At 38.1% G+C, this 25,467-nt stretch overlaps 1 protein-coding gene across 1 annotated transcript; it reads left to right on the top strand.

The window, feature by feature from the left end:
• Positions 1–1,364: 1,364 nt before the first annotated feature.
• tnn (tenascin N) lies at positions 1,365–25,123 on the top strand. The gene is made up of 15 exons (XM_079451689.1): positions 1,365–1,484; positions 6,010–6,399; positions 6,887–7,261; positions 10,892–11,155; positions 11,894–12,076; positions 12,160–12,249; positions 16,309–16,572; positions 19,944–20,207; positions 20,762–20,892; positions 20,977–21,115; positions 22,902–23,053; positions 23,206–23,302; positions 23,430–23,594; positions 23,673–23,836; positions 24,385–25,123. Exons 2-15 carry the CDS (start codon positions 6,015–6,017, stop codon positions 24,508–24,510), a joined length of 2,799 nt encoding a protein of 932 aa, XP_079307815.1. The 5' UTR covers positions 1,365–1,484; positions 6,010–6,014; the 3' UTR covers positions 24,511–25,123.
• The last annotated feature ends 344 nt before the right edge of the window (positions 25,124–25,467 follow it).

Here is a 25,467-nt window from a genome sequence, read left to right as displayed (position 1 = left end):
CATTTAATATGAATATGTCTGAGCGTCTGACTCATGGGAGGTTTCTAAGGCCTGTAATTGTCCTCTAGCAATGATGACATGGTCTGAACGCCTTCCAAAAAGAAACCACTGTCGTCACTATCTGACTGAGGAAAAAAAATGATGGTCACGTTATGTTTAAAGCTGGACCCCTGCCTCTGTTTAAAAACCATTACACCTGCTGCTCTCCAGTTTCAGCACAACTATTTCACCTCTGTGTAACACAACACCCAGAGATCAACAGATGCCTGGATATTATAGCCAAACAACTTTAGTTAGGACCCTCTGATAAATGCGGATTGGTTCCTCATCAAATTTATTATGTAGCGTTAGTGATTGAAATGTAAATAAGAACAATTATGCTTTTGTGATGAAGATCTACAAATGTTGTTGGAAACTAGGCTGAATTATAATTATTTACACGTCCATTTGTGTTTATTTTTCATTGAGTTTCGTTGCAATCAGCTGGAGCGCCAGTGAAATACTGTAAAATACAAGTATTTGACCAGTAAAATTACATGTTTTTGGACCCATCTTTTTGATATTTTTACGGTATTTGAATGCAATAAATATGTTACATTTCCTGCAGCTGGGGCGCCAGTAAAATACCAGTTTTCGTTGCGTACAATTATATGTTTTTATGACACATTACAATTTATACCCATCTTGTAAATTTGAAGTCTACTTCTGTAATTGTAAAATCTTTTTACTGTATTTAAATGCCACAAAAATGTTTAATTTCGGGCAGCTTGGTCGCCAGTGAAATGCCATAAAATACCAGTTTTTGTCATGTAATATTTTTTAATTTTAACCATATTAAAAAGCATAGAAAAATGTTTTTTTTGCGCCAGTACAATTCTGTAAAGCTACAGTTTTTTTACAGTGTGAGGCAATGATAGAACGATGGTGTTTTGATTAACATTGAATTGCTCTTTTTTACAGAAGTGTAATAATGATTCCATTTCCTGTTATAGCTTTATTCCAGTTTTTAATCAAGTGGAAAAGAAAAAGACAAGTACAAATATTGCCATTGTATTGGGTGCTCAGGGCTGTGTTGACGTTGGCTGTATTTGTTTCTAGCCAGATATCACATTCTCTGGAAAATAGATTTATAAGCTGTGCTACTGTTGGAAAATCAGTCTATTTAAAACATGTTTATCAAGATCTACCTATGATAGCCATGCGATGCTGGATTAATAAAGTTTCAATGACTTGAAACGGGAGTCTCTAATGATCTCCCTCAGTTGTCCCGTAGGGTTGAGTTTTGGAGGTAGCCACACCCAGGCTGGCCATTGGCTCAGGGCTGCATTGGGGAGATTTAAAATGTTTGAAGAGAGAGAGTTGGAGGACTCGGGACAGTGCTGGTCAGGAGGGCCCTGAACGCTGAGCTTGTAAACAGGTGCTTGCGGTAATAAGCGCTCCGTCAGCGTAGCAGGGACATTGCTGTGGAAGGGAATACACTGAGGGTAAGACAGCTGTAGCTTCATTATTGTCTGTGCATGTACTGCTTTAAACCTGTGTAAGGTTCGGTCAATAATATGCATTTGTTAAATGAGGATTGTGTGTGACTTGGTAACAGCGATTCAGAAAAAAAACTCACAGACTAGGTAATTAGTGACATAAAAGAAAAATGAACTGCTGTGCAATTTCTAATTATTTTATTATGTTCTAAAATACTTATCAGTTGAAATGTATAAATAGGTTTAAAAAAATATTTGAATATAAGTACGTTTTATAATATTTCCTTACTACTTTTGACATTTTTAAAAGGTCATGAAAATAGTGCCTTCTTAACAATTCTATAGTTTCACTTACGACAGTGTAATTTTTTATTGTAAAACATTTTTACTTATCTACCTTAAACTAAAAGCTTAATAAATTCAACATTTCAATATATTAAAACGTATTTAGTATTCTGTACTATTATTTGAGACAGTCGTTTCTAGTTTTAACTATTTATTGTAAATCAATAATGCTAAATAAAAGAAATAGAATTTTAAAAGTTATTTTATGCTACGGACCCTAGGGAGATTCATTACAGTAAATATTTAACACATACAGTAAATATACCGCATAAATCAGGATTTATATTTCTCTGTTCTAGAATCGGTTAAAAAACAATATTTTTACCCGCTATACAGATTACTTCAGATTCTTCTTTCTCTGTGTGTTATGTATTGCTAAAGTATATCTTCTTTTTCTTAATGTGAAAGCTGCCCACAGTATCTGCCTTTAGATCAGATGTAGCTGTCAGCTCAACCTTTTTATCATCATCTCTGCCTCTCTTTCCTGCTCATTCCCTCGGTCTCTTCTATCTTTTCTCCGAGACATATGTGTGCTATTTAAGCAGTTAGGACCCCACGTACAGACAGGCTCCATCCTTCCTTAAGAGGAAAAGCTACTGTGCTGGCTGCAGGTATTATCTGAACCACACATCAGATGAACAGCAGATGTTGCTTGCAGCCTGTAAAGTGCAGGTTTATTAAACGCCGTCTGCACATTACACAAGACTAGCAGAGTCAATTTTGGGCCCCCCGTAACCTTTTCAAGGCTTCTGTGGTTAGGGTCCTTAGGAGTACATACTAAGGGAAGGAAATGAGGCTAGTCGAAAAGGGTAAAATCACTTGCATTGCATGCTTGTGGCGTGCGGTCTCCACCATCTCTTGCGCTTTCTGCGTCGATAAACCTTGAATCTGCTTCCTAATGGTGCAACTGGGGCTTCAAATGCAGAAGAACAGACTGTCTTTGTCTTCCACTTAATGTGTCTCAGGAGAGGTGAAGGCACAGTCTGGCTTTCTGTTTTCCCGTCCTCGACCTCACTCAATTTAGTCCCCCCTCAGAAAATGATTAATGCGCTTCAGTCTGTTTGTATGTCTTATTACTTGTAGGTCTTTGCCTTATAGATCCTGAATGTTAGGAATGAGTCATAGCCACAGCATTGAAAGATTGTATTTTGACCTAGAGTTGAAGTTCAGGTGAATATAGCCATCGGCCACTATAAGCTGCCCCTGTTCTCTGTGTTTAACCAGGGTCTTTTAAAAATGCAGGGATTTCCTTTGGCACGGCTTATAGATGCGGTCACAGTGAATAGAAAGAAAGCTTTTAAACATTAATATGAAAAGAGAATTGGTATTTACACTGGATATACTATGCTTCAGTGCAGGAGAAAATCATTTAAATGAATTATTTATTGAATTATTTTTATTTTCATATCACGTTGTTCTTTTTTAAATTCATGATCCCTCATGAACTTCCTGTCACAAGTAATGCCGTCTTTTCCTCACTTCAGAAGTCCTTACACTGGAATATAAGTCCCGATATGAAGAAAAGATAATCACTTCTTCCATTTCGACTTTAAATTAAACCCTTTTTTATTTCATTCTGTATACAATTTACATAAATTGTACAGTTTGCTAATATTCCATGTATTTAATTATGTTGAGATATTCACATCGGACAACAAAACATCTTGACATGCAAATAAAAAACGATATAAAATTGGCACCACTTTCGAGTTCATTCATTGGCTGGTTACATGTGGGCAAAGTGTTTCCAGCAAGGGGAATCTGTCGCTTTTCTCTGTAACCGAAGGCCAAGCATTTCTTTTCTGTGTTTGCGTGTGACATGAACATCCCCTCAGTAGGGGTGAAGAGGAATTGGCAGATCTTTCTCGAACGTTCTCCAAGATAAATAAAAAAGAAACCGGCACACATGAAATAAAAGCCACTGACAGAAAGCAATAAACGAGACTCTCAAAGGGCCCAGTATGTGTGTGGCGTCTGGCTCTGTGATGTGGGATACGGCAGGACGGTCACAGATCTTACCGCTCACGCCTCAGTACCACACCATCCAATCCAACTACCATCACAGAGCCAGTGAGACTCTCCACTGCCCATTCCCACTTTTAGTGTTCTGACTTTTACCTCGGGGGATATATCAGCTATAAGAGATAATGGTGTAATGTGACCTTCAAGTCAAATAAACAAGGGTTACGGCTTCCCAGAATGCATTGCAATGTGGTTACTGGATTATCGTGTTGCTGTTTGCTGACTTTATTTACTCCACTGTTGTTATTTTCCATCGCTGTTGAGCTCATGACTTCACCACACAGCAAATAACTAACATTTTTCTTCAAAGGGTTTGCTCATCAGCATCATTATGGAGGTTTTTAAAAAGCACTTAAGCACTTTGTACAGTCAACGTTTTGTGAAGAAACATATATATGTATATACATATGTATAAGTGTGATTGGGCAGTTATTTAGAGAGTCTTAAGTCTGATTTTACTGTAACAGTTTGTTAACTGACGTTTTCTGAACAAACAATTTAGGACCGTTTAAAGGAACGTTTCACCCAAAATAAAAATCCTGTCATCATTTACTCATCCTTGAGTTTTTCCAAATGTGTACACATTTCTTTGTTCTGATGAACGCAGAGAAAGATATTTGGAAGGATGCTTGTAACCAAACAGATCTCGGCCGCCACTGACTGACACTGGCAGTCAAAAGTGCCCCAAAATGTTTCCTTTCCTACATTCTTCAAAATATCTTCTTTTGTGTTCAACAAAAGAAATGTATAAAGCATTAGTAGTCAATGTTTGGTTACAAGCGTTCTTCCAAATATCTTTCTCTGTGGTTCTTTATGGAACCATACAGTGATGAAGCAGAACCTTTTTAAGAGCGTCCATAAATTAAGCAACGTTGTTTAGTTGCTTGATCCTTGTGGCATAAATTCCAGATTCATCTGTGCTTCTGTGCACATTTTTACCTTGGTCCTATGGGAGTGCTCTCTCATTTCTGCAATTCCACATCTGCTTCTGAGCTCTTTGATGCGTGTTGTTCCCTGTTTATATTTAAGCTGCGCGCAACGTGCAGTGTGTTCCTCAATGTTCGGAACAAAGCGGGGCGAGAATGAGTGGTAAAACAAATTCAGATTTCACAGACCTGGTCCTACTTGGTGAAACTTTAGGTCGTTTATTTAAGTCAGTTGACAGCATCTGAAATATAGACTTGTGTCAACTTCTGACTGACTTAAAACAATATATATAGGAAAATGATTTGGTTATATTTGGTCAGGAAAATGATTTGGTTATAAAAGCAGCAGATGAATGTCACATTGGGTCCTGTAGGCTCACAAGGGCCCTTGTCCTTCCATTGCATAATGACTGGATACATGTGTATAATGTTTGTTTTGCTTCACTGTATTGAACTGTATTGCTTATAGGTTTGTTTATGGTTAACTTCTACATGATATTTGATATGAGTTGGATTTTTTGCATGCTCTTGCCTAAATAGGATTTCACGTCCTGTCACCGGTCACATTATTGACCTTTGGACAACACAAATAGAAACAGCTATGCAGTTATCCTTGAACTTGAATGTAGGAACTTTGGGTATCTTTACAATCTTTACAAAATTTTATTGCATTAGCCTACTACAGTATTTGGCATAACATCAAAATTCCAAGACCACACAAGCTCAGACAACCACTGTTGATGAAGTATATTTAAATAGGTATGCAGGGGTCCTGCTTTTCCACTGGTGCTCATGAGAAGCAAATTACTTTTATGCACATAAGCAAACCCCCCCAGGTGTCTCTAAGCCTTCTCTTTTCTTGTATGCTATATTTATATAGAGATGCATTAAAGAGTCTAAATGACATCACCGGGGGATTACATCATTTAGTTAGAAGGCTTCGGTGCTCCCTGTAGCCCTTGTGGCCGTGGATATGCAATTTATGGTCGGATGGAATGTGCTTGGCAAACATACGGTCTGCCCAGTTCTTACAGTAGAATCAGACATCTATAATACTGTCCTTGTAAAACAAATGTTGCTCCATTAAACATAATGTGATGTCTTGGACATTGATTTTTGGTTTGCATGCAAATCGAGCTTCTTACTGGAAGGTGAGACCGCAGACCATAAGGAAAATTTGAGACAAAAAAGTCCACCGCAAACTTAACATGAACCAATTCCTTTCTGTTTTCTTCCAGAAACCATGATCATCAGATTTAACCGGCTTAAGAGAGGTCTCTTCCTCTTGGGGATGCTCTTTTTGTCGTCCCGACTCGTTCTCTCTGAGGAAGCGGATGGAGAAGAGAAAGGAGTCACGTTCAGTCATGTGTACAGGATTGACTCTGGTTGTAAGCAGGGTTCCCAGGTCGGCCAGCTTTCACAGGACCAAGCTTCAGATGGACAGACACTTACAGTCAATGGAGAGAATGACATCGTCTTTAAGCACAACATACGCCTGCAGTCAGCTAGATGTGGGTGTGGAGATTCAGAAGACTTGAAAGCTCTGTTATATCGTGTGAATGGTCTGGAAGAGGAGGTAACTTATCTGAAGAATCAATGCGCGCAGGGCTGCTGCAAAGGAGGATCAGGTATAACATCAAACCCAGATTCAGAGAAACCCAAACTCTTGATTTGTCTTGATCTAGTACAGTGGTTCTCAACAAGGGAGACACGGCCCATGGGGGCCCAGCTGACTTGCAAGGGGGGGGGGCATAAGATTAATAATGTTTTAATATAAGTATTGAAATACATTTAAAAACAAACAAAAAAACCAAGATATTTCTTATTATTTGGCCATTATATTGAATAAATGTCCTTGAAGTCAAAAAGATAGAGGACCCCTGATCTAGAGCCTGTCTATCTAGAACTTAGAAATCTTAAATTTAGGGTCGTTGACCACCACGGGGTCCCACCATTTTACCTTCATTCTACTTTTGACCAGAACACAAGTAAGATACCGTACAGCTCTCAAAATGCTTATATCTGTAATTTCGACAAATGGTGTATGTAGAAAAGCATATTTCAACACCTCCATACCTGTGGATCAGATTAGGAAAATCTTGTCTGCTGTTCTAGGTGTAGACACTAGCTGCAGTGGTCATGGCACCTACCAGCAAGATTCATGTAGCTGTAAGTGTAACCCGGGTTGGGAAGGTCCAGACTGCTCCATCTCATCCTGCCCTGACGAATGCAACGATAATGGCCGCTGTGTTGACGGACGCTGCGTCTGCTATGTAGGCTACACCGGCCATGACTGCAGCCAGCTCACATGCCCCGATGACTGCAAAGATAAAGGCCACTGCGTGGATGGCAAATGCGTGTGCTTCAGCGGTTTCTCTGGAGAAGACTGCAGCATCGCCAGTTGTCCAAATAACTGCGTCGGAAATGGACGCTGTGTGGATGGACAGTGCATCTGTGATGAGGGATTCTTTGGAAACGACTGCTCCATGGGTAAGTTTCTCAGTTTGAGAATGTGCGGTTTACAGTAAAATTTGAAATCTTTTGTCTGAATGTTTTTTGTAATGGGATTATAGTCTGTTTACTTCATTTGCTTATTAAAGCGCATCTCATTAGTTACCCCAAAAACTGCACAAATGTAATTCTATTATGTAGCAAATGCATAATTTGCTAGGTTTTGTTTGCATGGTTTTGTACAAACTTGACTTGACTTGACTTGACTCTTTCTTCCCCAGAACCAAAAAGTTTATATTTCTGCGTCCATTCACTTACATTGGTTTTGTGTCCGAGGAATATAAGAGAATGGGGGCCAGTTTTGTCCTTTATCTCCTTTAGGGTTCCGCTAAATAAAGTCATACAGGTCTGAAATAATAAGAGGTTATGAAAACAAAATAAATTTTTGGGTGAACTATCACTTTAAACCAAGGTAAAGATAAGTGCATAAATGTACTGGTAAAGGTATACAAGTCATTTTATATTTTATGTCGGTGTTGAGGCAAAAGTTCCGGATTGCAGCTTTATGAAAGGATTCAATTTGCAGCTTCATGAAAGGATTCAATATTACCTTAAAACCAGTCGGATGAAATTATTTCAGAGAAAAATGACTAAAGCGCCTATTTGCAATCACTTGATTGTATAATTAATGCATTTTTTAGGGACCAAAAACTTTAAGGGCACTGTATCTGCTTTATTTAAAGCAGGTATTTCGAGCTACCGCATAAAAAACTAGGTATCCATTCTAGAGCTTTACGAAGTAAATTTACTGGGACTTCTATTCTCCTTTAAACACTTATGTAACAGGTAATTGCACATACTGCGGTAGTTCATTTATCCACATTAACGCTCTTGTTTTTCAGTCTCCTGCTGGAGGAAAACGGTAACAGATAGGCTTCATTAGCACAGGGGAATTGTTTTTTATCAGACCCTTTCTGTTCCACCCACCCAAACCTTCAGAGAGACGTGGAGTGCCTCAGAGTTGGAATGCGTGGATAGATGAGCAGACTTTCAAAAAATATTAGACATGGCCAGAGCCTTAGGGTGTGACATATTATCTATGTTGTTAACACTTCTTAAATGGTTTCTTAGGGGAGTTAGGGCACCGGGTAATTGAGTCCAAGAATGATAATAGTGGGGAGGTGCAGGCAAACACTGCAAACTAGTCAAACAGATCATTTGAGCTGTTACAATCTCATGATCTTGGCACTAATCGGCTTCCTTGAGGGTTTCAGCTGTTCGTCCTTTGGCTGAAGGATTTTCCATATCTAAAGCTCAAAGGAACTGCCATCATTATTAAATCACATTCATCTGTGCTTATATGGGAAGACTTAGATTGTAAAACCTTGTGGGGATTTTAACATGTCGCTTTAAATATTGGTTTACCATGGCCACCAGATGCAATAACAAATACTGAGCTGTACTGTAGAGATACTTAAGTGAGTTCAGTTTTTAGCATTATATCATACATCTTGCAAAAAAGCACACAGTAAATTTGAGTGGAAATGTGCGCATCCTTGATAAACAGAAAGACTTCTCTATAAACTCCATAGAGAAAAGAACTTACATATATACAGTACATGAATGAAAGTCAAGGCTGACTGGATTATGTGGAAAATGATTACAAACCCCCAGATTAAATCTGAATGAGAAGCAAACACCATGATGCATTTCTATACGCTATAGTATGTTTGTCGTAAATGCGGTGGAGCATCAAAAGGTCAACATGCCAGCTTTGTTCTAACCACATAGAGTCTGGATTTCTTGATGCCAGTTTAGTGCAGATGTAGAAGATTAAGTTGACCTACTATGCTGCTTAGAAAGGGTTTACACTGCAAAAAAGAAACACATTTTAACTTAATTACTATAAATTTATTCAATTGAGTACCGCAGAGATGACTTTTGTTTGTATGCAAACCGCGGAAGCGAGTTGGCGTTTTAAGGCGTCTGATTCCATCGCCCCAAAGTCTATTGGTTTTTTTTATGGATTTTTGGTAAATCGCCTGAAATAAGGTCCGTAGCTAACAAAATCACTAAATATTTTCACTTTTTAATCCATGACATGAAACATACCAGTTATAGCTAGCTTGAGATTTTTTAGAGCCTCTTTGTTTCTTTGCTAACAAGTTTGCTAAATGCGACAACTTCCTTTGGCGGGGACGTTAGACGTCATCGCGCATATAAATCTCACAAATAATACAACATGGGCACAAATGTCTAAAATCATTGTTGGGGATTCATTCACAGAGTAATTACTAGCCAGGGCTACTTGTTTATAGCCTCGTGCTAGCTTCTCACTTCTGCCTATTATATTTAGTCTTAAAAAATTGAAAATATTGTGTTAATCTGTAAAGATTATCTTGATAGACAAAACGTGTAAACATCATGAACATTTGTTTATCACAGATCTTATTTTTGCTATTTTCCTTAAAGGAAAAATAGCATTGGCCTCTGGCCGAGGGAGCCTGCCCGGCACTTATTTCCGGGTTAGCCTACAAAAACACGTCATCTCTTAACCACTCCATACATGTACCCACGCATAAACTCCTCCTTTCAGTACTTTTATTTTGAAATAATGTGACAATCCATGCAGGATCTCTACAAATTAAAGGTGAATTTATAGTTATTTACAGGCAGTTTCATTTATTATTTCTCTGCCTTAAAGAAGCACCACAGTTGATTTACGAAAGCTATTCCAAACTGAATACTGTTGTAACTATAAGGGACCACCAAACCCATTCAATTACAATCACTCAGTTTCTTTCTTTGCGAGTGACTGACGTTACAGTAATTCATTGGTCCTGATGGGGTATTATTTATGAGTGGAGAGAACAGTAGGAACGGCTGTATTCACTGCCACTGGGCGGAAAGGTCTACTGTATAGAACTTAAGGAAAACATTTGACTTCCTGTCCCTCACGGTGCGGAACAATGTCCAAACCTGCTGTTCATTCTTTCCCGTGGTCTCCACAGCACACGTCTCTCCCTCTTGGCGTCCCCCAGTGGATTTCCCTGTTTTTTTTACTTTTGCAGTATTTCCTTAAATATACAATCTCTGCTACGTTTCTCTCTACAGGTCTTTAAGTGTTAATGGAAACTCCAGGGCTGCTTTTTTACCTCTAAGGTTTCTGGGTTGTAATTGGGACGTCATACCTCTTTTTCCATGCTCTGTGTTCAAAATACAAACTGTACTTATTGATGGAGGCTCGCCGCTACTGTAACCACAGCAAAAATGCAGAGATCCTTTAATCCCCTAATAATAACGTAACTCAAATGCAAAGCACACCGCAAGAACAGCTGTTTTATCTAGGAATAGACAAGATAAAATGCAGAAATGTACAGATTTACTATAAAAAGGAACAGTTCACCCAAAATATAATATATTCTATATGTATATGAAATAATAGGATGGCTCTTCCCAGCTTGATAATGGCAATAGACAGAGACCCAGTTCTCAAACTCCAAAAAGCACATATGTCTATCATATAATCACATTTGTTGTTGTGTGCCTTGTGACCGTGAGAACCAATATATCTATACTATATACAAGTATAGATACATTTATAATTTTTTGCTGTGTGAAAACAGAAAGCGAGAACCCGTTTTGTAACAGATCACCCTCATCCTTTAGTTTTAGGTCCAAAGGACCTCCGTCTGATCAAGGTTACAGATGTGTCTCTGCTGGTGGAGTGGGAGTCTGTCAGAGGAGCTGAGTACTACATCCTGTCCTACTATCCAAAAGGAGACGAGGGAGCCATTAAAGAGGTCCAGGTGGAAAACACGCAAAACTCCTACTTAATCACCGGCCTCAGGCCCGGAGTCACTTACATAGTGCAGGTGTACGCTGTCATCAGAGCCATTAACAGTGAATCCGACCAGATAGAGGCCACGACTGGTAAGAACACCACGTTTCTTTACACACTACAAATACTGTGAAATAGATCGGTCCAATGAAGTGAAAACGAAGAGATTCTGTTGAGTCGTCAAATAGCTGCGAGATTTTGTGTTCACCGTTATAATTCAGGATGTAACCATATGACCGAGTTCAAAGAGAATATGAGAACGTACCAAACACATTTAAATGGAAATGAATGCAGAACAATGAGATGAGCAATAAGCACTTTGATGCGGTCAGTCGCGCAGTCCCCACAGAACAGTAGACTCCCGTGAGAATGAACAGATCATCTGGATGATATGATGGAGATGCGTGGGATGCTGTCAGTCAACCGGTCAACAAAGAGCTTAAATGTCTGAAAGCATTTACTTTAGTGTTAGAATATTTGTCTGTAACTAATATCTATCATCTGTGTGACAGAAATATGAGATTGTTACTCTTTTTCTGTAGCTCAATTGGCAGAGCATTGCATGCATAGCACGTTAACTCCTTGAAGTGAAAACGTGACAACATCGTAGTTCTGTGTTAGCCTCCGTAGGGCTTCGAAAGGGAGAGGCGGAGCAAGCCATTGGTTGCAATTCGCAACCTCGCCCCTAGATGGTGTTACATTTCAAACACTGAACCTTCAAGTCAAACAATTACATTCCAGCACATTTTTATAACCCAATTTATCTTCATTTTAATTGTAATGACTTGGATATGGCATTTTCTTAGTTATTTTCCTGGTTCTTTCTTCAGAGGTCTCGGGTGTTGATGGCATCAAGGTTTTGGGCCAGACAGAAGACTCTATCCAGGTGGACTGGAAGAACCCTGCAACTGCAGTGGACTACTTCAAACTGACCCATGCTAGCCCCGACGGACAGGAGGGAAGGGAGAAAGTGGCAATGAGCCAGGAGGCCAGGACCATGCACACCATAGTAGGTCAGTGCACTGCCTCCATCCCTTTGAGTTTCATAGTGCTGTAAGTGAAGTGGCTGGGAACAATACGAATGTGTGTTTTTTAGGTCTCAACCCAGGAACAGAATATCAGATATCAGTGCAAGCAATCAAAGGTGAAATGGAAGGCAAACCATCTCATGCCACAGGAGTCACAGGTAAGCAAAATGTCTTCTGGAACTTAACCATCTAAAAAAAGACAAATCATACGCGCATATCGGTTCTTATGAGTGTGAGGGGCTTCTCTACTGCTTTAAAGCTGCAATGCGAAACTCGTTTTCTCTGTTTGACTTATACAAAATCGACATTTTTAGATTTAGAGATAGATCCACACTCACACGCACGCACGCACGCACACACACACACACACACGCACGCACAAAAGCACACACACACAGTTATATAAATTCATTAATGAACCTAAAAAAAGTGCCTGGAATTTGGACGGCTAAAAAGATTTTGGATTTGAAGACATCAAATCAGTGGCCCGATGTTGACGGCAGAGATAGAAATCTTTACCACAACAATATTTGAATAGAGGAAAAATGCTTTAATATTTTTACGGTGTACTTCACTAACTGTATTTCCTTCTGAAAGGGTTCAGTGTTCTGTGGTAGTTAAAATCTTTACAACCCACTGCGTAGGACAGATATTTTCCTTGTCACCATAAATCAATTAAATTGCTTCCTTGACCGAAAAAACAACAAATCCATTTTTGTTATTTTACCCCAGGCTATTGAAACGTGGCAGCTCTAACATTTCTAGACCTAAAAAATACACATGTCCAAAACCAACAAATATTCTCGAAGAACCCTGAGGCAGGAGTTTCTGTACATGGTATCTGTAGTATTCAGAGCCGTAGATATATACAAGGCAGTCAATTTCACCGTGTCAGCTATGTGAGAGGACTTTATTAGAGATAGTCTGCCAAAACTTTGGTGATCTTTCTACATCTTAACCTGTCAAATCATTTGTGAATAAATGAGTTATGGTACTGTGGCCAGTGCGTAAGTGTATAATGATGTCTAATGAAATACACTGTCTGTGCCTTTTGGAAATGTTGCAGAATATTCTGATGGATTGCCCATCTTTTAAAATGTCTATCTCCTTTGGTCCTTAAATAATTGAACATCATCAGTCATGTTTTAATGTGATCGTTTTTTCTTGAACCAATATTTATGGCTATTTATGGGCTGTAATATTCCATGTTTAATATTTATGCCTGAGTGCGTTTGGCCCAATAATGAGATAATTCCTGTAGAATTATGGTTCGGCAAAATTATAATTGCAAAGAAAACATTACATACGGTACCACAGCTCTTCTCATCGGACGGCTTTAATATATCAGAAGTGTGGCTGGAAAATGATTTTTATTCATCTGGTTCTATAAATTACTGCATAAATATATGTCACTGACTATTTATCTGAGGGACATCTACTTTTGACCGAAAGAGCACTAAAAGAGTCGGGAGATAAATTACTGCAGCAGTACTCTGACATCAGCGACTGGGGTGTTAAATTGTGGAAAGTATTAATTTGCCATTTAAATGATGTGTGTAACAGGGGTGTGACTTTGGAGAGAGAAGAAAATGCAAGCAAAGAGATATTAGTTGGGTGATGACACTAATGAAATAGAAAAAAATAAATAGAAACCATCACAAAAATAGTAATGGATTTAGTGGTTATAATAGGAATTGTACTGCTTTTAATGGTTTAAAATCCTACTGAAATAAGAATCGAAGCACACTGTACATTTTTCAGATTTCACAATAAAAAAATACACATCCAGGCACTCACATAGATTTTTATAAGCTACTTAAAAAGCATTTATAAAAAGGCTTTCACCAGGGTGCCAAAAATAAATATTTGCGAATTGTTTTGACCTCACTGATAAGTTACTGATTACAAACGATTAAAGAAAAATATGAATATACATACATACTGTATATATACTGTATATGAGGTATATAAAGGTATTGATAGTTCCATAGTTGATAGTGTTTTAAATGCCTTTAATCTGGAAGTGGAACATGACTTTTCAGAAGTCCACCACAATATTATTTGTAAGTTTTAAGTAAAGAATTTCGTTTTTTTCAACAAGATACCCCTTATGGCATAGCTCGAATGATCCCTTTGAGCCTCTAGGCAATTTTTGATGAGTTTTAATCTGGAGTCTAGACCTTGTTTATGATGCCTGTCAAGTAAAACACCTGACGCACCGTTTGCCCTTAAGATCTAATCCCTTCCCAGAAAAGTGTTTTTGCTTTGCAGTCACGATCATCCTCTAGTGTAGCACAACAGACTTCGGACATGTATATATTAGCATACCGTTTACATTAAGGATCAATAACTATTAGGGATGTAAATGTATTATCAATTTCATAGTATCACAATAGCAAAATTGTCTCAATATTATCGTGGTCACATGACTGTATGAAATGATGGTCTTCCTGCCTTTAACATTATATATATAACACAATATAATAAATATTACCCCTGTCAAGGTCTTGCTGGTGCAGTTTATTTTATTTTATACGTTTTAAGTCATTTGACCATCTCATACTATACGTCATACCTCAAAGCACCAGTTGTGGTTAGAGGATATTGAAACGAGGACAGGATATGACACGGTTCATTTGTACATCATTGCAATGTTCAATAACTGTTTATTATACACTTATGGCACCTTTTTCCAAGTCTTCATTTGTCTTTTTGAATATCACACTAAATATTGTACCGCAAGCATTACACCTTGAGGGCCCGCTCACATTTTGTAAGACTTGTAAGTTTCTAAGTTCCTGGGAACTATAAAAACAAAACTTGGAATTGAAAGACCGACTATAACAAAGAAACAGCTTAATATAAGATGTTTCTTCTATAAATGAAGACATTAAATCTGCGCTAGACCGAAACTACAGTTTGACCCTGCAAAAAACAATTCCCTATTCACCGTCAGGTATAGTTCTGCCACCACGAGGCTAGTTTAATGCTTCATTTATTAAATGGAAAGAAATTCTGTACAAAGCCTATTTTATCTCTAGGAATTTTAATATCATGGTAATGTGTAGGCAAAATATCACCAACCATCTCTCACATTCTGTTTAAAACTTCAAAGCAGTGGTTCTCGAACTGGGGGTCATGGCCCCCTTGGGGGATCCCAAGATGGATCCAGGGTTTATGCGGGGAATTTATAAAATATTCACATTTATCATAAAAATAAGACCCCAAACAAAATTACTGATGTTCCAGCATTGTATAACTGAATATGTTTTTGGTTTAATAAAAATTCTAAGATTTTAGATTATATGTTTTTTATGGGGGGGGGGGGGGGCGCAAAGAGATGCACTCTACACAAAGGGGACCTTACAACAAAAGAGTTTGAGAACCACTGCTTTAAAGCATAAAAAAGCACGTTCAGGTGTTTTTGTTTCCCTTGAGCATTGACTATTACTCTCCACAAAGGCCCCAGGTTAGTTTCGTCATATGTTTTGAACGACTCACAAACCGTTTTCCATAAAGAAAAAGCCACAGGCTGTGTTTGGAGTCTGCAAAACTACGAGCATCTTTCATGTTTCTTTCCTGCAATGTCCAGAGATATTCAATAGCTGTTATTATGAATTTGGCCGTGCACAGACAGTCAGACACAGGTCATCTTTTGACAACACGTGTATAAGCAATAAGACACAGAGGAGTTGCTCGGCACGTATTCACTGTGATATGCGGTTTATGAATGACTGTTTGGGGGATGAGATACCGACAAGTCAATTTAAGAATCATGGAGGTTTCAGCATTTCAAAATTGAGATTAGAATCGCCGCTGTCGGCTGTCCTGCATGAGCTCCTGTTTTGTATTCAGGTCCACGTCTCAAACCCAAACAGGTCCAAAATGGCAAGCCCGCCTTGGCATCAGAAAGCATAAAAATGAGAGCTGTGGCAATCTGGGGAAGCATCGTGAATCAACACGGTGACATTCGGCTGACCCCGCGCCGTCCGGACGGCAACTGAAAGGATGATTGCTTTTCCTCTCACTTCCTCATTGCGCTACATGGGCACTGCTCACAAATGCACACTGTGCTGCTTATGTGACCCTGCACACATGCTTAGTTTTACATGCCCTGATAATTGCATATCCATATGTTTTTTTTGTATTAAAAAGACACAAAAGAACCACGACCGTGTCATAAATAGTAAAATTTCTTGCTTTCATTTCTTCAACAGACATTGACGCTCCAACCAATCTGGCAACCAGAAAGGTGACGGAGACCTCGGCAACTGTGACGTGGGATGCCGTCCGCGCTGATATCGAAGGCTACATCCTGACCTACAGCTCTGCCGAGGGCACCAGCAAAGAAATTAAAGTGAAAGCGGACGCCACCTCTCACCAGCTGACCTCTCTTAAGCCGGGAGTCCTGTATAGGGTTTTCCTCTGGGCCTATAAGGGCTCTCGCTCCAGCAGTAAGAGCAAGACCGATGCTGAGACGGGTAAGCGCTTCTCCTACTGGGTAAAGATGTTGAGTCCTCAGGGACCTCTCACCATATTTTGATCTTTCCAACTTCTCAATGAATTGATGAGTGTCGTTCTTAGACAAATAAGTTGTCTTCTGTAGATCATGTCACAAAAAAAAGATCAACTGCGTATTTGATCCTCAGTGATGACGTCGGCTAGAGCTGTTCATCCTCTGTCTCATTGATAGATACAGAAAGAGCATTCTTTTTTTACTCATTTGTTAAACTTCCAACCCTGTAATACGCGAAGGTCTCCGTAGTCTGTAGCATTTCAGATTAGTGTTAAACAGAGAAACAGACAGATCTTTTTTTCAGTGGCTGTTGCTTTAGGCATTAAAGCAGATGGTCTAAGTGCATAACCAGCCGACAGTGGAAACACAACCCAAACAGAGGCACTTGGATATATAATCAAATGTACCCGTGCGTATCCTCCAGAAGAATCCGCCCACTCAGATTTTTGAGCCTAGTGGATTTTAAACATGACCTCTAAAAAGGAGATTTACACTTTATTTAAACACTTCATGGGTTTATGGTTGAATTATTATTTTGGGTAAAAGAGGTGTAACAGAATAATCACACATAATACTGGTTGAGTACCATCTGAAGATATATATTACATCACTTTTCAAAAGTTTGAGGTTAGTTTTTTTAACTCATCAAAACATGTTGTGAATATAAAAAAACAAAAACATAAATGAAAACTATGTTCTATCCACATCTTCAGTGTAGTCACCTGTTCTCATCCATTTGCAGATTTGTTCTTGTCATTTAACACGCTGCTGAAAGGTCAAACCCTGAGAAGGAGTCTATTCTTTTTTTGCAATAAAATAAAATAAAACAAAACAATTTGCTGGCACAATTACACATATTCAGTTGAAGCATTCAGCCATATTTTTATATTACATTCTATATTACACATTTTTTAGCAGCATGAAAACCATTTCAGTCAAGTGACCCTAAACTTGTAAACAGTATATGATACATAAATGAAGAATTGACACATATAAGAATGCTGACCGGGGAATAACTCTTTATTTAGTGCAGGAGGATGAAGAACTTTAGACGGTTTTATTATCTTTGAGAATATTTAATAGAACATACAGTATGTCAAACAATTACCCTCATATCTATCGTGGAGGCTTCGCTTACAGAAATGAGATTAGTGTTTCACAATGTTAGAAGTTTCAGACATACTCCATAATGTTGTAATGTAAATATTAAAATATTTTATATGAGGGCATTATTGTTAATGAACCCATCACTCAACTGCAAACATCAGTTTCGATTCATTTAAAATATTATAAAGTAAGCAAACATTAAAAACAACTTGCGATGCGAGATTAAGGTCTTTACACATACAATCTGAAATGTTTGTATGCGGTCTCTGAATGTTGTCTCTGAATTGTTAAAACGCCTCTCAATGACGGAAGAAAATATCGGAGACAGTGTATAAATGTGATTGACACAACGTGATGTCGTATTTGCTTTTTAACACGCCGAAATTTCGTAGTTAATGTGCAATGGCCTTTAGTCTTAAAGCATTTAAGAGTGTGGCTAGCGTATAAGCCATTCGATTCAATTCGATTCGATGTTATTTATATAGTGCTTTTTACAATGTTGCATTGTTTCAAAGCAGCTTTACAGGCAGAAAACAAAACAAAAACCCAGAAAATGTAGAATACAGTACAGTACATGGTATAGAAGGAGTAATACCATTCTAATAAAGCAATGTTAATGGGATTTACAGAACCCTGAGCTAATATAATATCAGCAGTGCCGATCCTAGACGTCTACTAGTCTGCTAATATAAGTCTATTAATATTACATAATAATATTGTATCAAATGGCAACTTTGTGACTTGTGAATTTGAGACTGTATTTAAAATGTACCACATTTATATATTGTTTAAGGAATAGCGTTTAACACATTTAACACACTGTTTAACACATTTCTCAGCAGTAGAGTTTTCTTCTATCTGTGTGGTGTGGTGATGAATTGCAATGCTCTTACGGAGTCGACTGGCAGCATTCATCAAGCTGCAGACTCATTTAAGAAAAGTGCACTTCTCATAAGCACAAACCATTTCCAAATTTGTATTAATTAAAGTCATTAATTTTGCCACGGCTTCCTTGAAGAGGCAATCTTCATCAATAAAAATACTTTATCGATCCAACAGGGAAATTCAGCCCAAGTGTGATGGATAAATGCCCATGTAATTGTATTAATGTGAGACGCTAGACGCATTATCAAAAAGGATAAATCGTCTTCCTTCATGGTCTAGTGATGCATTCCTTCACGTTTCCTTAGCTGCTCCTGCATTGCTTTAATGCCAAAAGTGTCGTGTATTTACCTTTGAATAAATGGCTTTTTAAGCAGAGGTGCTTGTGTTAAACTCACGAGCAGAGAGGTGAGTGCACGCAGACAGTGATGCTCTACTGAAGGCTCCAGTCTAGAGGTACAAGTGGAGGCAACAGCATCTCTATCTGAATCCTGAGGTTGTCCACACAGTACATGCGTGGGCTGTCAAGGGCCCTCGGTCTTGCAATAAAGACCCTCCAGAAGCAGATTTCTGAATTGTATCTTCCTGATCTGCTCAGGCACTTTAAAATAAGGATTTTGCTGTAGGGGTTGGATTCATTCAGAGGGGAGTTAAAGGGATAGTTCACCCCAAAATGCTAATTCTGTTATCCTTTATTCACTCTCCTGTCATTCTAAACCTGTGTGACTTTCTTTCACCTGCATTACACAAAAGACGATATTTTGAAGAATGTTGTTAACCAAAAACCACTGGTCCCCATTGACTTCCACGAACCATTTGTTAAAACAAAGACATTTAAAAAGAAATCTTTCATCTTTATATACAGTTATTGAATGACATGAGGGTAAATAAATGATGAAAGGAACTGTTCCCGTCCCTTACTATTTCAATATAAAAATAAACGATTGGCTCTGTTTATATGGGTTTGTAGTAGAAGTTTGTAACAGGGTGACTAGTGGAAGACGTGGAATATGCTTGCAAAATATCATATCACTTTTCTTAAGGTGTCACTCTTGGTGCTGAAGAAATGAGTAACATTGATGGTTTCAAGCAAAGCCACGGTTTGTTCTATGCTCCTCAGTGTGAGTCTACAGCACCCCCTACAGGTTAAAAAGTCCTTTCGTCATAAACAAACCTCTTGACTACAAATGACGTTTGCCTCTGCAATTGAATCTCACAGCAGCATTATCTTCCCATGTCTCTTATATCCGTCACTTCACTGGTGAACTGTGAACCTCACTTTAAACCCAAAGAAACATCCTTTCAAACACAAAATACTAAACTATGCACATGTGGCATTTCTTTCAGAAATAGACGCCCCTACTAACCTCTTAACCAAAGAGGTGACAGAAGACTCAGCATTGGTGACGTGGAGAAAGGTCCAGGCGGACATCGACGGCTACATGCTGAGCTACAGCTCTGTTGATGGATCCGGTCAGGATATTCGAGTGGGAGCTGACAGCACGTCCCACAGGTTCAATGGTCTGAAGCCGGGAGTTGTCTACACCGTCCACGTCTGGGCAGTGAAAGGCCCTCGATCCAGCAGAAAAGCCACAACCGAAGCCGAAACAGGTTATCTGATTCATGGAGACAGCGTGGCCCTCTGCCGGCGCCTTCTTTTTTTCTCTCGATGTCAGATGAAGCACGACTTTATGAATCTTTTCTGAGTGATAATGATAACCGAGGGTCCATCATTCGTCTACATTGATTGCAATGTTAACCCCTTATACACGGCAAAATCGCCAGTGTTAAAAAAAGGTCAAATTAACTCTCACAGTGTATATATAATCCAAACCTATGTTTTGCTTAATCTGTTTATTGAACTTTTATCACAACGAAAGGATACAGATACAGGAGAACAGTAACGTTATTCCCACACACCCCAATCTCCCCCCAAAAAACCTCAGTATCTAAAAAATATATATTTTTTAAATACATTAAAATAATACAATTATGGAGAAAGTCCAAAGAGTGCAACCAAAGGGCAAGGTTCGCTTTGAGTATAAATTTGACCTTTTTTAACACTGGCTATTTTGCTGTGTATTATGAGGGACGGTTACTGTATTATCATGGTCAGTATCATTTCCAGCCTCATTTGACTAAACTCTCTGCTCGCTGATCCTCAGAGATCGATGCGCCCAAGAATCTGAAATCTGTCGATGTCCAGACGCAGACGTCCACTATAACATGGAGCGCTCCTCTAGCTAACATCGATGGATATATTCTGACATACAGGGCTGAGGATGGAAGCATTGAGGTTTGCTTTACATACACACATTTGTAACTTGATTCAGGTATATTTGAGGTTTTGGACAGTAGGTCATTGTTTGTGTGGTTTTAGGCTGTGGAGAAACAATTGACTGCAGGAGAGACTAAGCTTGCTCTGTCTGGACTTGCAATGGGGAAAAAGTACATTGTCACCATTATTGCATACAGAGGATCAAAGAGGAGCAGAATAGTGGAGACAGTGTTCAGCACAGGTAATGCAATATACTTCTGTGTGTGTACGGTCATTTCTATCGCCTTTTTAAATAGTGTTGCTGATGCCAGTACTGATATTGGGAAAGCAATGTTGTCATTTAGCTACTCTGAGCAGATTATAACACAAATTAAACTTCAGTAAATAAAAAAAGAAAGATGAGTAAAACTTAATGAACGTTTATTGTGCATTACATAGTGAGCACTGGGTAGCCTAACAAATTTAGGCGCATAAAACAGAAACTCCACACATGATATTATGTTAATCAGTTAAATACAAAAAAAGCATATATATGCGTGTGTGTGTGTTTGTGTATTTATACAGTATATATACATATATATGTATGTTCAGAGCTGGGTAGATTACTTGGGAATTGTAATGAGTTACTGACAAACTACATGGCAAAATTGTATGTCAGTAACGTAATCCCTGAGATTACATATATATGTATATATATATATATATATATATATATATTTATACAGTATATTGTGAATGCTTGGCATGAACAAATTCAGCAGCACTAATCTATTTGGATTTACGACTAATGCAGTTTCGCAATGAATGTTGTGATTTGCACTAATCGCGTAAATCATAGTATTATTGTTGCCAGATTGCGAAGATCAACACTGTTCGTAAACAATACACATAGAACATAAACGCTTGTAAACAAAAACATGTCAGACTCGCTATCCAGGGTTGGTTGGTTGTCTCAACAGTTAAAGTGGTAGGCTTAGCAGAAATTTGAAAAAGTAATATGTAATGTAATGTATTCTGTAACCATAAAATAGTAACTGTACTCTGATTAAGATTTTTTATAATGTAACTTAATTCAATTACAAGTACCTGATATATATATATATATATATATATATATATATATATATATATATAATATATATATTTATATGTATACATATGTATCTTTAAGATCTTTAGGCAAAGTAATACTTCTAATACTAAAAGATAATTGTTGGCATCCATGAGCTTGACTGTTTTACAAGAAAGGCAGGAAAAATAGTAAAGCAATTCATCATGTTTTATTCAGATTCTGAATAACAGTCAACTGACGCTTGAAAAGTACATACAAACAAAAGAGAACATATCAATATTTTTTTATTATTATTTGTGATTAAAGACTATTTGGTTGTTTTAAGACAGATTTTGACAGAATCCTTAAATATTTGTTTCCTTTTTATACTTACAGGTGGTCGAATATACTGTAAACTGTAAATGTGTTAAGCAGTGTATATTACAGGAACTCAATTCAAACATAGTATTACGTATTGTGCAATGTTCTTATCTAATTCACCTCGCATGGCACAGCTCAGCTTTTATTTCAGGTGACGCTTTCGAGTTCATACTGTCATAAAAATGAGTTTGGTAATTTATGTAAGTTATGTATAATGCATTATAAAGAGTTATTCAAGGGTATGATGCATTATAAATGTTCATAATACATTGCATGTTGTTGTTAAAAATGACAACCAAATAAAACATTTTGTAATGTATTAACTGTAGTTAAAATTTTTCATGAGACGATTCAACGCATTATAATGTGCAACATTAAATGCATTTTACATATTTGCTGTCGTGCCACAACGCCCTTAGCTGTTATAAAATGCACTGTAACCCACTGCTTCGCGGGGCTTATTGCTTTAATATTACATCAATGTCACCTGCTAATCTATCACTATTTATAAGGCAGAATCTTAGCAGCTCATTGTGTTTTCTGTTATGCTTCATTAAATAAATCTGTTTTTTTATCATTCATTCGTTTGTTATAGTTGGGCTGACTTACCCGTTCCCCATGGACTGCACTCAGATTATGAGGAATGGCAACATGGAGAGTGGAGTCTATACGATCTATGTCAATAACAACAGTAGTAAAACCATGCAGGTGTACTGTGACATGACCACTGATGGTGGCGGCTGGATTGTGAGTGTTCCATCATTGTTTTCTTAAATACAGTAGTGACTTTGTGTAATGGACGTGGCTATAACGAAAGTAATGCAGTTTTTACATATAAATGATTCTCCCTGCTTGATGTTACTGTATATCTGACCTCATATTGCTGTTATGAACCACAGGTCTTCCAGAGAAGAAACACAGGCAAAGTAGAATTCATGAGGCGATGGAGAGAATATATGAAAGGCTTCGGAGAACTGACAGATGAATTCTGGCTTGGTATTCAGAACAAACATGGCTCATCATATACTTACTGAAACTATTATATTACATCCCATCATTGATGCTGTTGTCGCTGCATGAAATGAAATGAATCATCTGATTTGAGATGTCCTTCATTGACCAGGCTTGGATAAGATTCATGATCTGACCAACACACCTACTCAGTACGAGGTGCGTTTCGACATCGGCTCGGGATCGGAGCGGGTCTACGCAGTCTACGACAACTTCAAAATAGCACCGGCCAAACAGAAGTTTAAACTCACCGTTGGCAACTACAAAGGAAATGCTGGTGGGTGCCAAAATGTTACTATTTCGTTATCCCTTTGATAACCCAGGTCATGTGATGATATTGGCACATTCTATACAGGTGATGCCATGACGTATCATCAGGGGGGATCTTTCTCAACGGTGGACTCAGACAATGACATTGCGCTCGGAAACTGTGCTCTGACTCACCAAGGTGCCTGGTGGTATAAGAACTGCCACCTGGCCAACCTGAACGGCAGATTGGGCGACAACAGACACAGTATGGTGAGTTATGATGGTTTTGCTATGGAGCAGACTGTGATGTTTTGAGAGAGGCGTTGCTTGTGATGTAATGAGATGTAGTGACCAGCAGAGGCCTTCGAGTTGTGACTTAAGGAGAAGTGGAAGAGGAATGAGCCAATATTTATAAAGAAATGAAATGCAGTGCCCTGAATCTATCAGATCTCATAAGTCTTCCGTTCAGACGGTATTTTCAGGTTGGTTGGAGGTTTCTGTTCCCATTAGAGTCCTCTGCTTTTTTGTGATATTTTCAATTGTTTTTTATGGAAGTGTGAAAAAAAGTGTTTTCTAAACATCAAACATGGTTAAAGCGTGTGTAAGTAATCTGACTTATTTAAATGTCGACTGTACATTCGAGTATTCATTTCGGAATCTAGGGCATCTGCTCATTTCTACGAAGCAGAATACATTTCTGAAGTCCTGGCATCCATATCAGATGAAATCCTTTCTGTTAGACGTGTCACTTGATTTTGTAACGGACGAGTAACTGCCAGTGAGACGCTTACACACATTCTTTACATTTTTTGTTTTAGGGAGTAAACTGGGAGCCATGGAAGGGTCACCTGTACTCTCTTGACTTCTCCGAGATTAAGATCCGACCCGTCGGAGCGGGAAGCAGAAATCGGAGATCTCTGAAGAGGAGGGTTTCTGTTTATTAACATTCACTCTGCATTACAAAGTAAATCATGTTATAATAATAATAATAATAAACATTATGACCTAAGTCAACAAAATAGTTTGGAATTAGTCTTCAAATCAGGGAAACCACTATGTAGATTATGTGTGGGAGTGTTTCTCTTTCATGTTGTGTTGTTTTGTTTTACGTTGTAGTTTTTATATATGTATACAGTATAAGAAACACAGTGGTATTCTGAATCCAGTAGTTTTTTGCTTACATTTAAGTGAAGGTGAGTTGTATAATGATCTTCACAGAGCTTATTTTTGTATTGTATTTTACAGTGTTGTGCACCGGTGGACTTTGTACTGTAATATACATTTCTGTCAAAAATTCAATATTTTTGCAGTTTATAGATTTTAATCCATCATAACATCTGACAATGTATAATAGATTGAAATGTCATGCATATAATAAAGTTTTATATATGTTTCGCTATAATGTCCTTCAGCTGGATATGTACTGTAGTTTTACTATACTTCCAGACACGGGCACCATTGTGTCACATATTTTCACAGAAATAAAACGTTTCTTGAATTGAACAACGTTTTGAAAGCTTCAATGATATTGCATTAAAATTGATTGGTTCTAAGGCCGACGTGTCTCTCAGTGGAACAATATGAAAAATTACACCATCTCTGTATTGCATTATTTTTAGCTGTGTTTGTCTCAGCAGTGAGCAGGTTTCTCAACATCCTCCCCTAGAGTTACCAGAAATGAAAGATTCAATCACACAGAGAAAAGAACTATTCTCGTTGAAGAAACTGACATCAGAAGAAGATGTAAGTGCTGTATCGAATCATATAAATCTCCAGACATCTGGCTGTAAGTCTTTTGAAAGCCAAGCTGGCATATCCTGTGGGCAAATGTTTTTGTCTGCAGGTACAAAACAGCAACAAAAACAAGACAGTACTTTTCAGAACACCCGTTTGAAAAAACT

The sequence above is a fragment of the Barbatula barbatula genome (assembly GCF_947034865.1).
Source record: "Barbatula barbatula genome assembly, chromosome: 3".
In the NCBI taxonomy this organism is placed as follows: Eukaryota; Metazoa; Chordata; class Actinopteri; order Cypriniformes; family Nemacheilidae; genus Barbatula; species Barbatula barbatula.
This window is presented reverse-complemented; position numbering and strand designations above follow the sequence as displayed.

Coding starts and splice junctions, on each gene's coding strand:
- tnn (XM_079451689.1), top strand. CDS start 6,015: ATGATCATCAGATTTAACCGGCTTAAGAGAGGTCTCTTCCTCTTGGGG. Junction 6,400..6,886: donor CTGCTGCAAAGGAGGATCAG/GTATAACATCAA, acceptor CTGCTGTTCTAG/GTGTAGACACTAGCTGCAGT. Junction 23,303..23,429: donor GACAGATGAATTCTGGCTTG/GTATTCAGAACA, acceptor TTCATTGACCAG/GCTTGGATAAGATTCATGAT.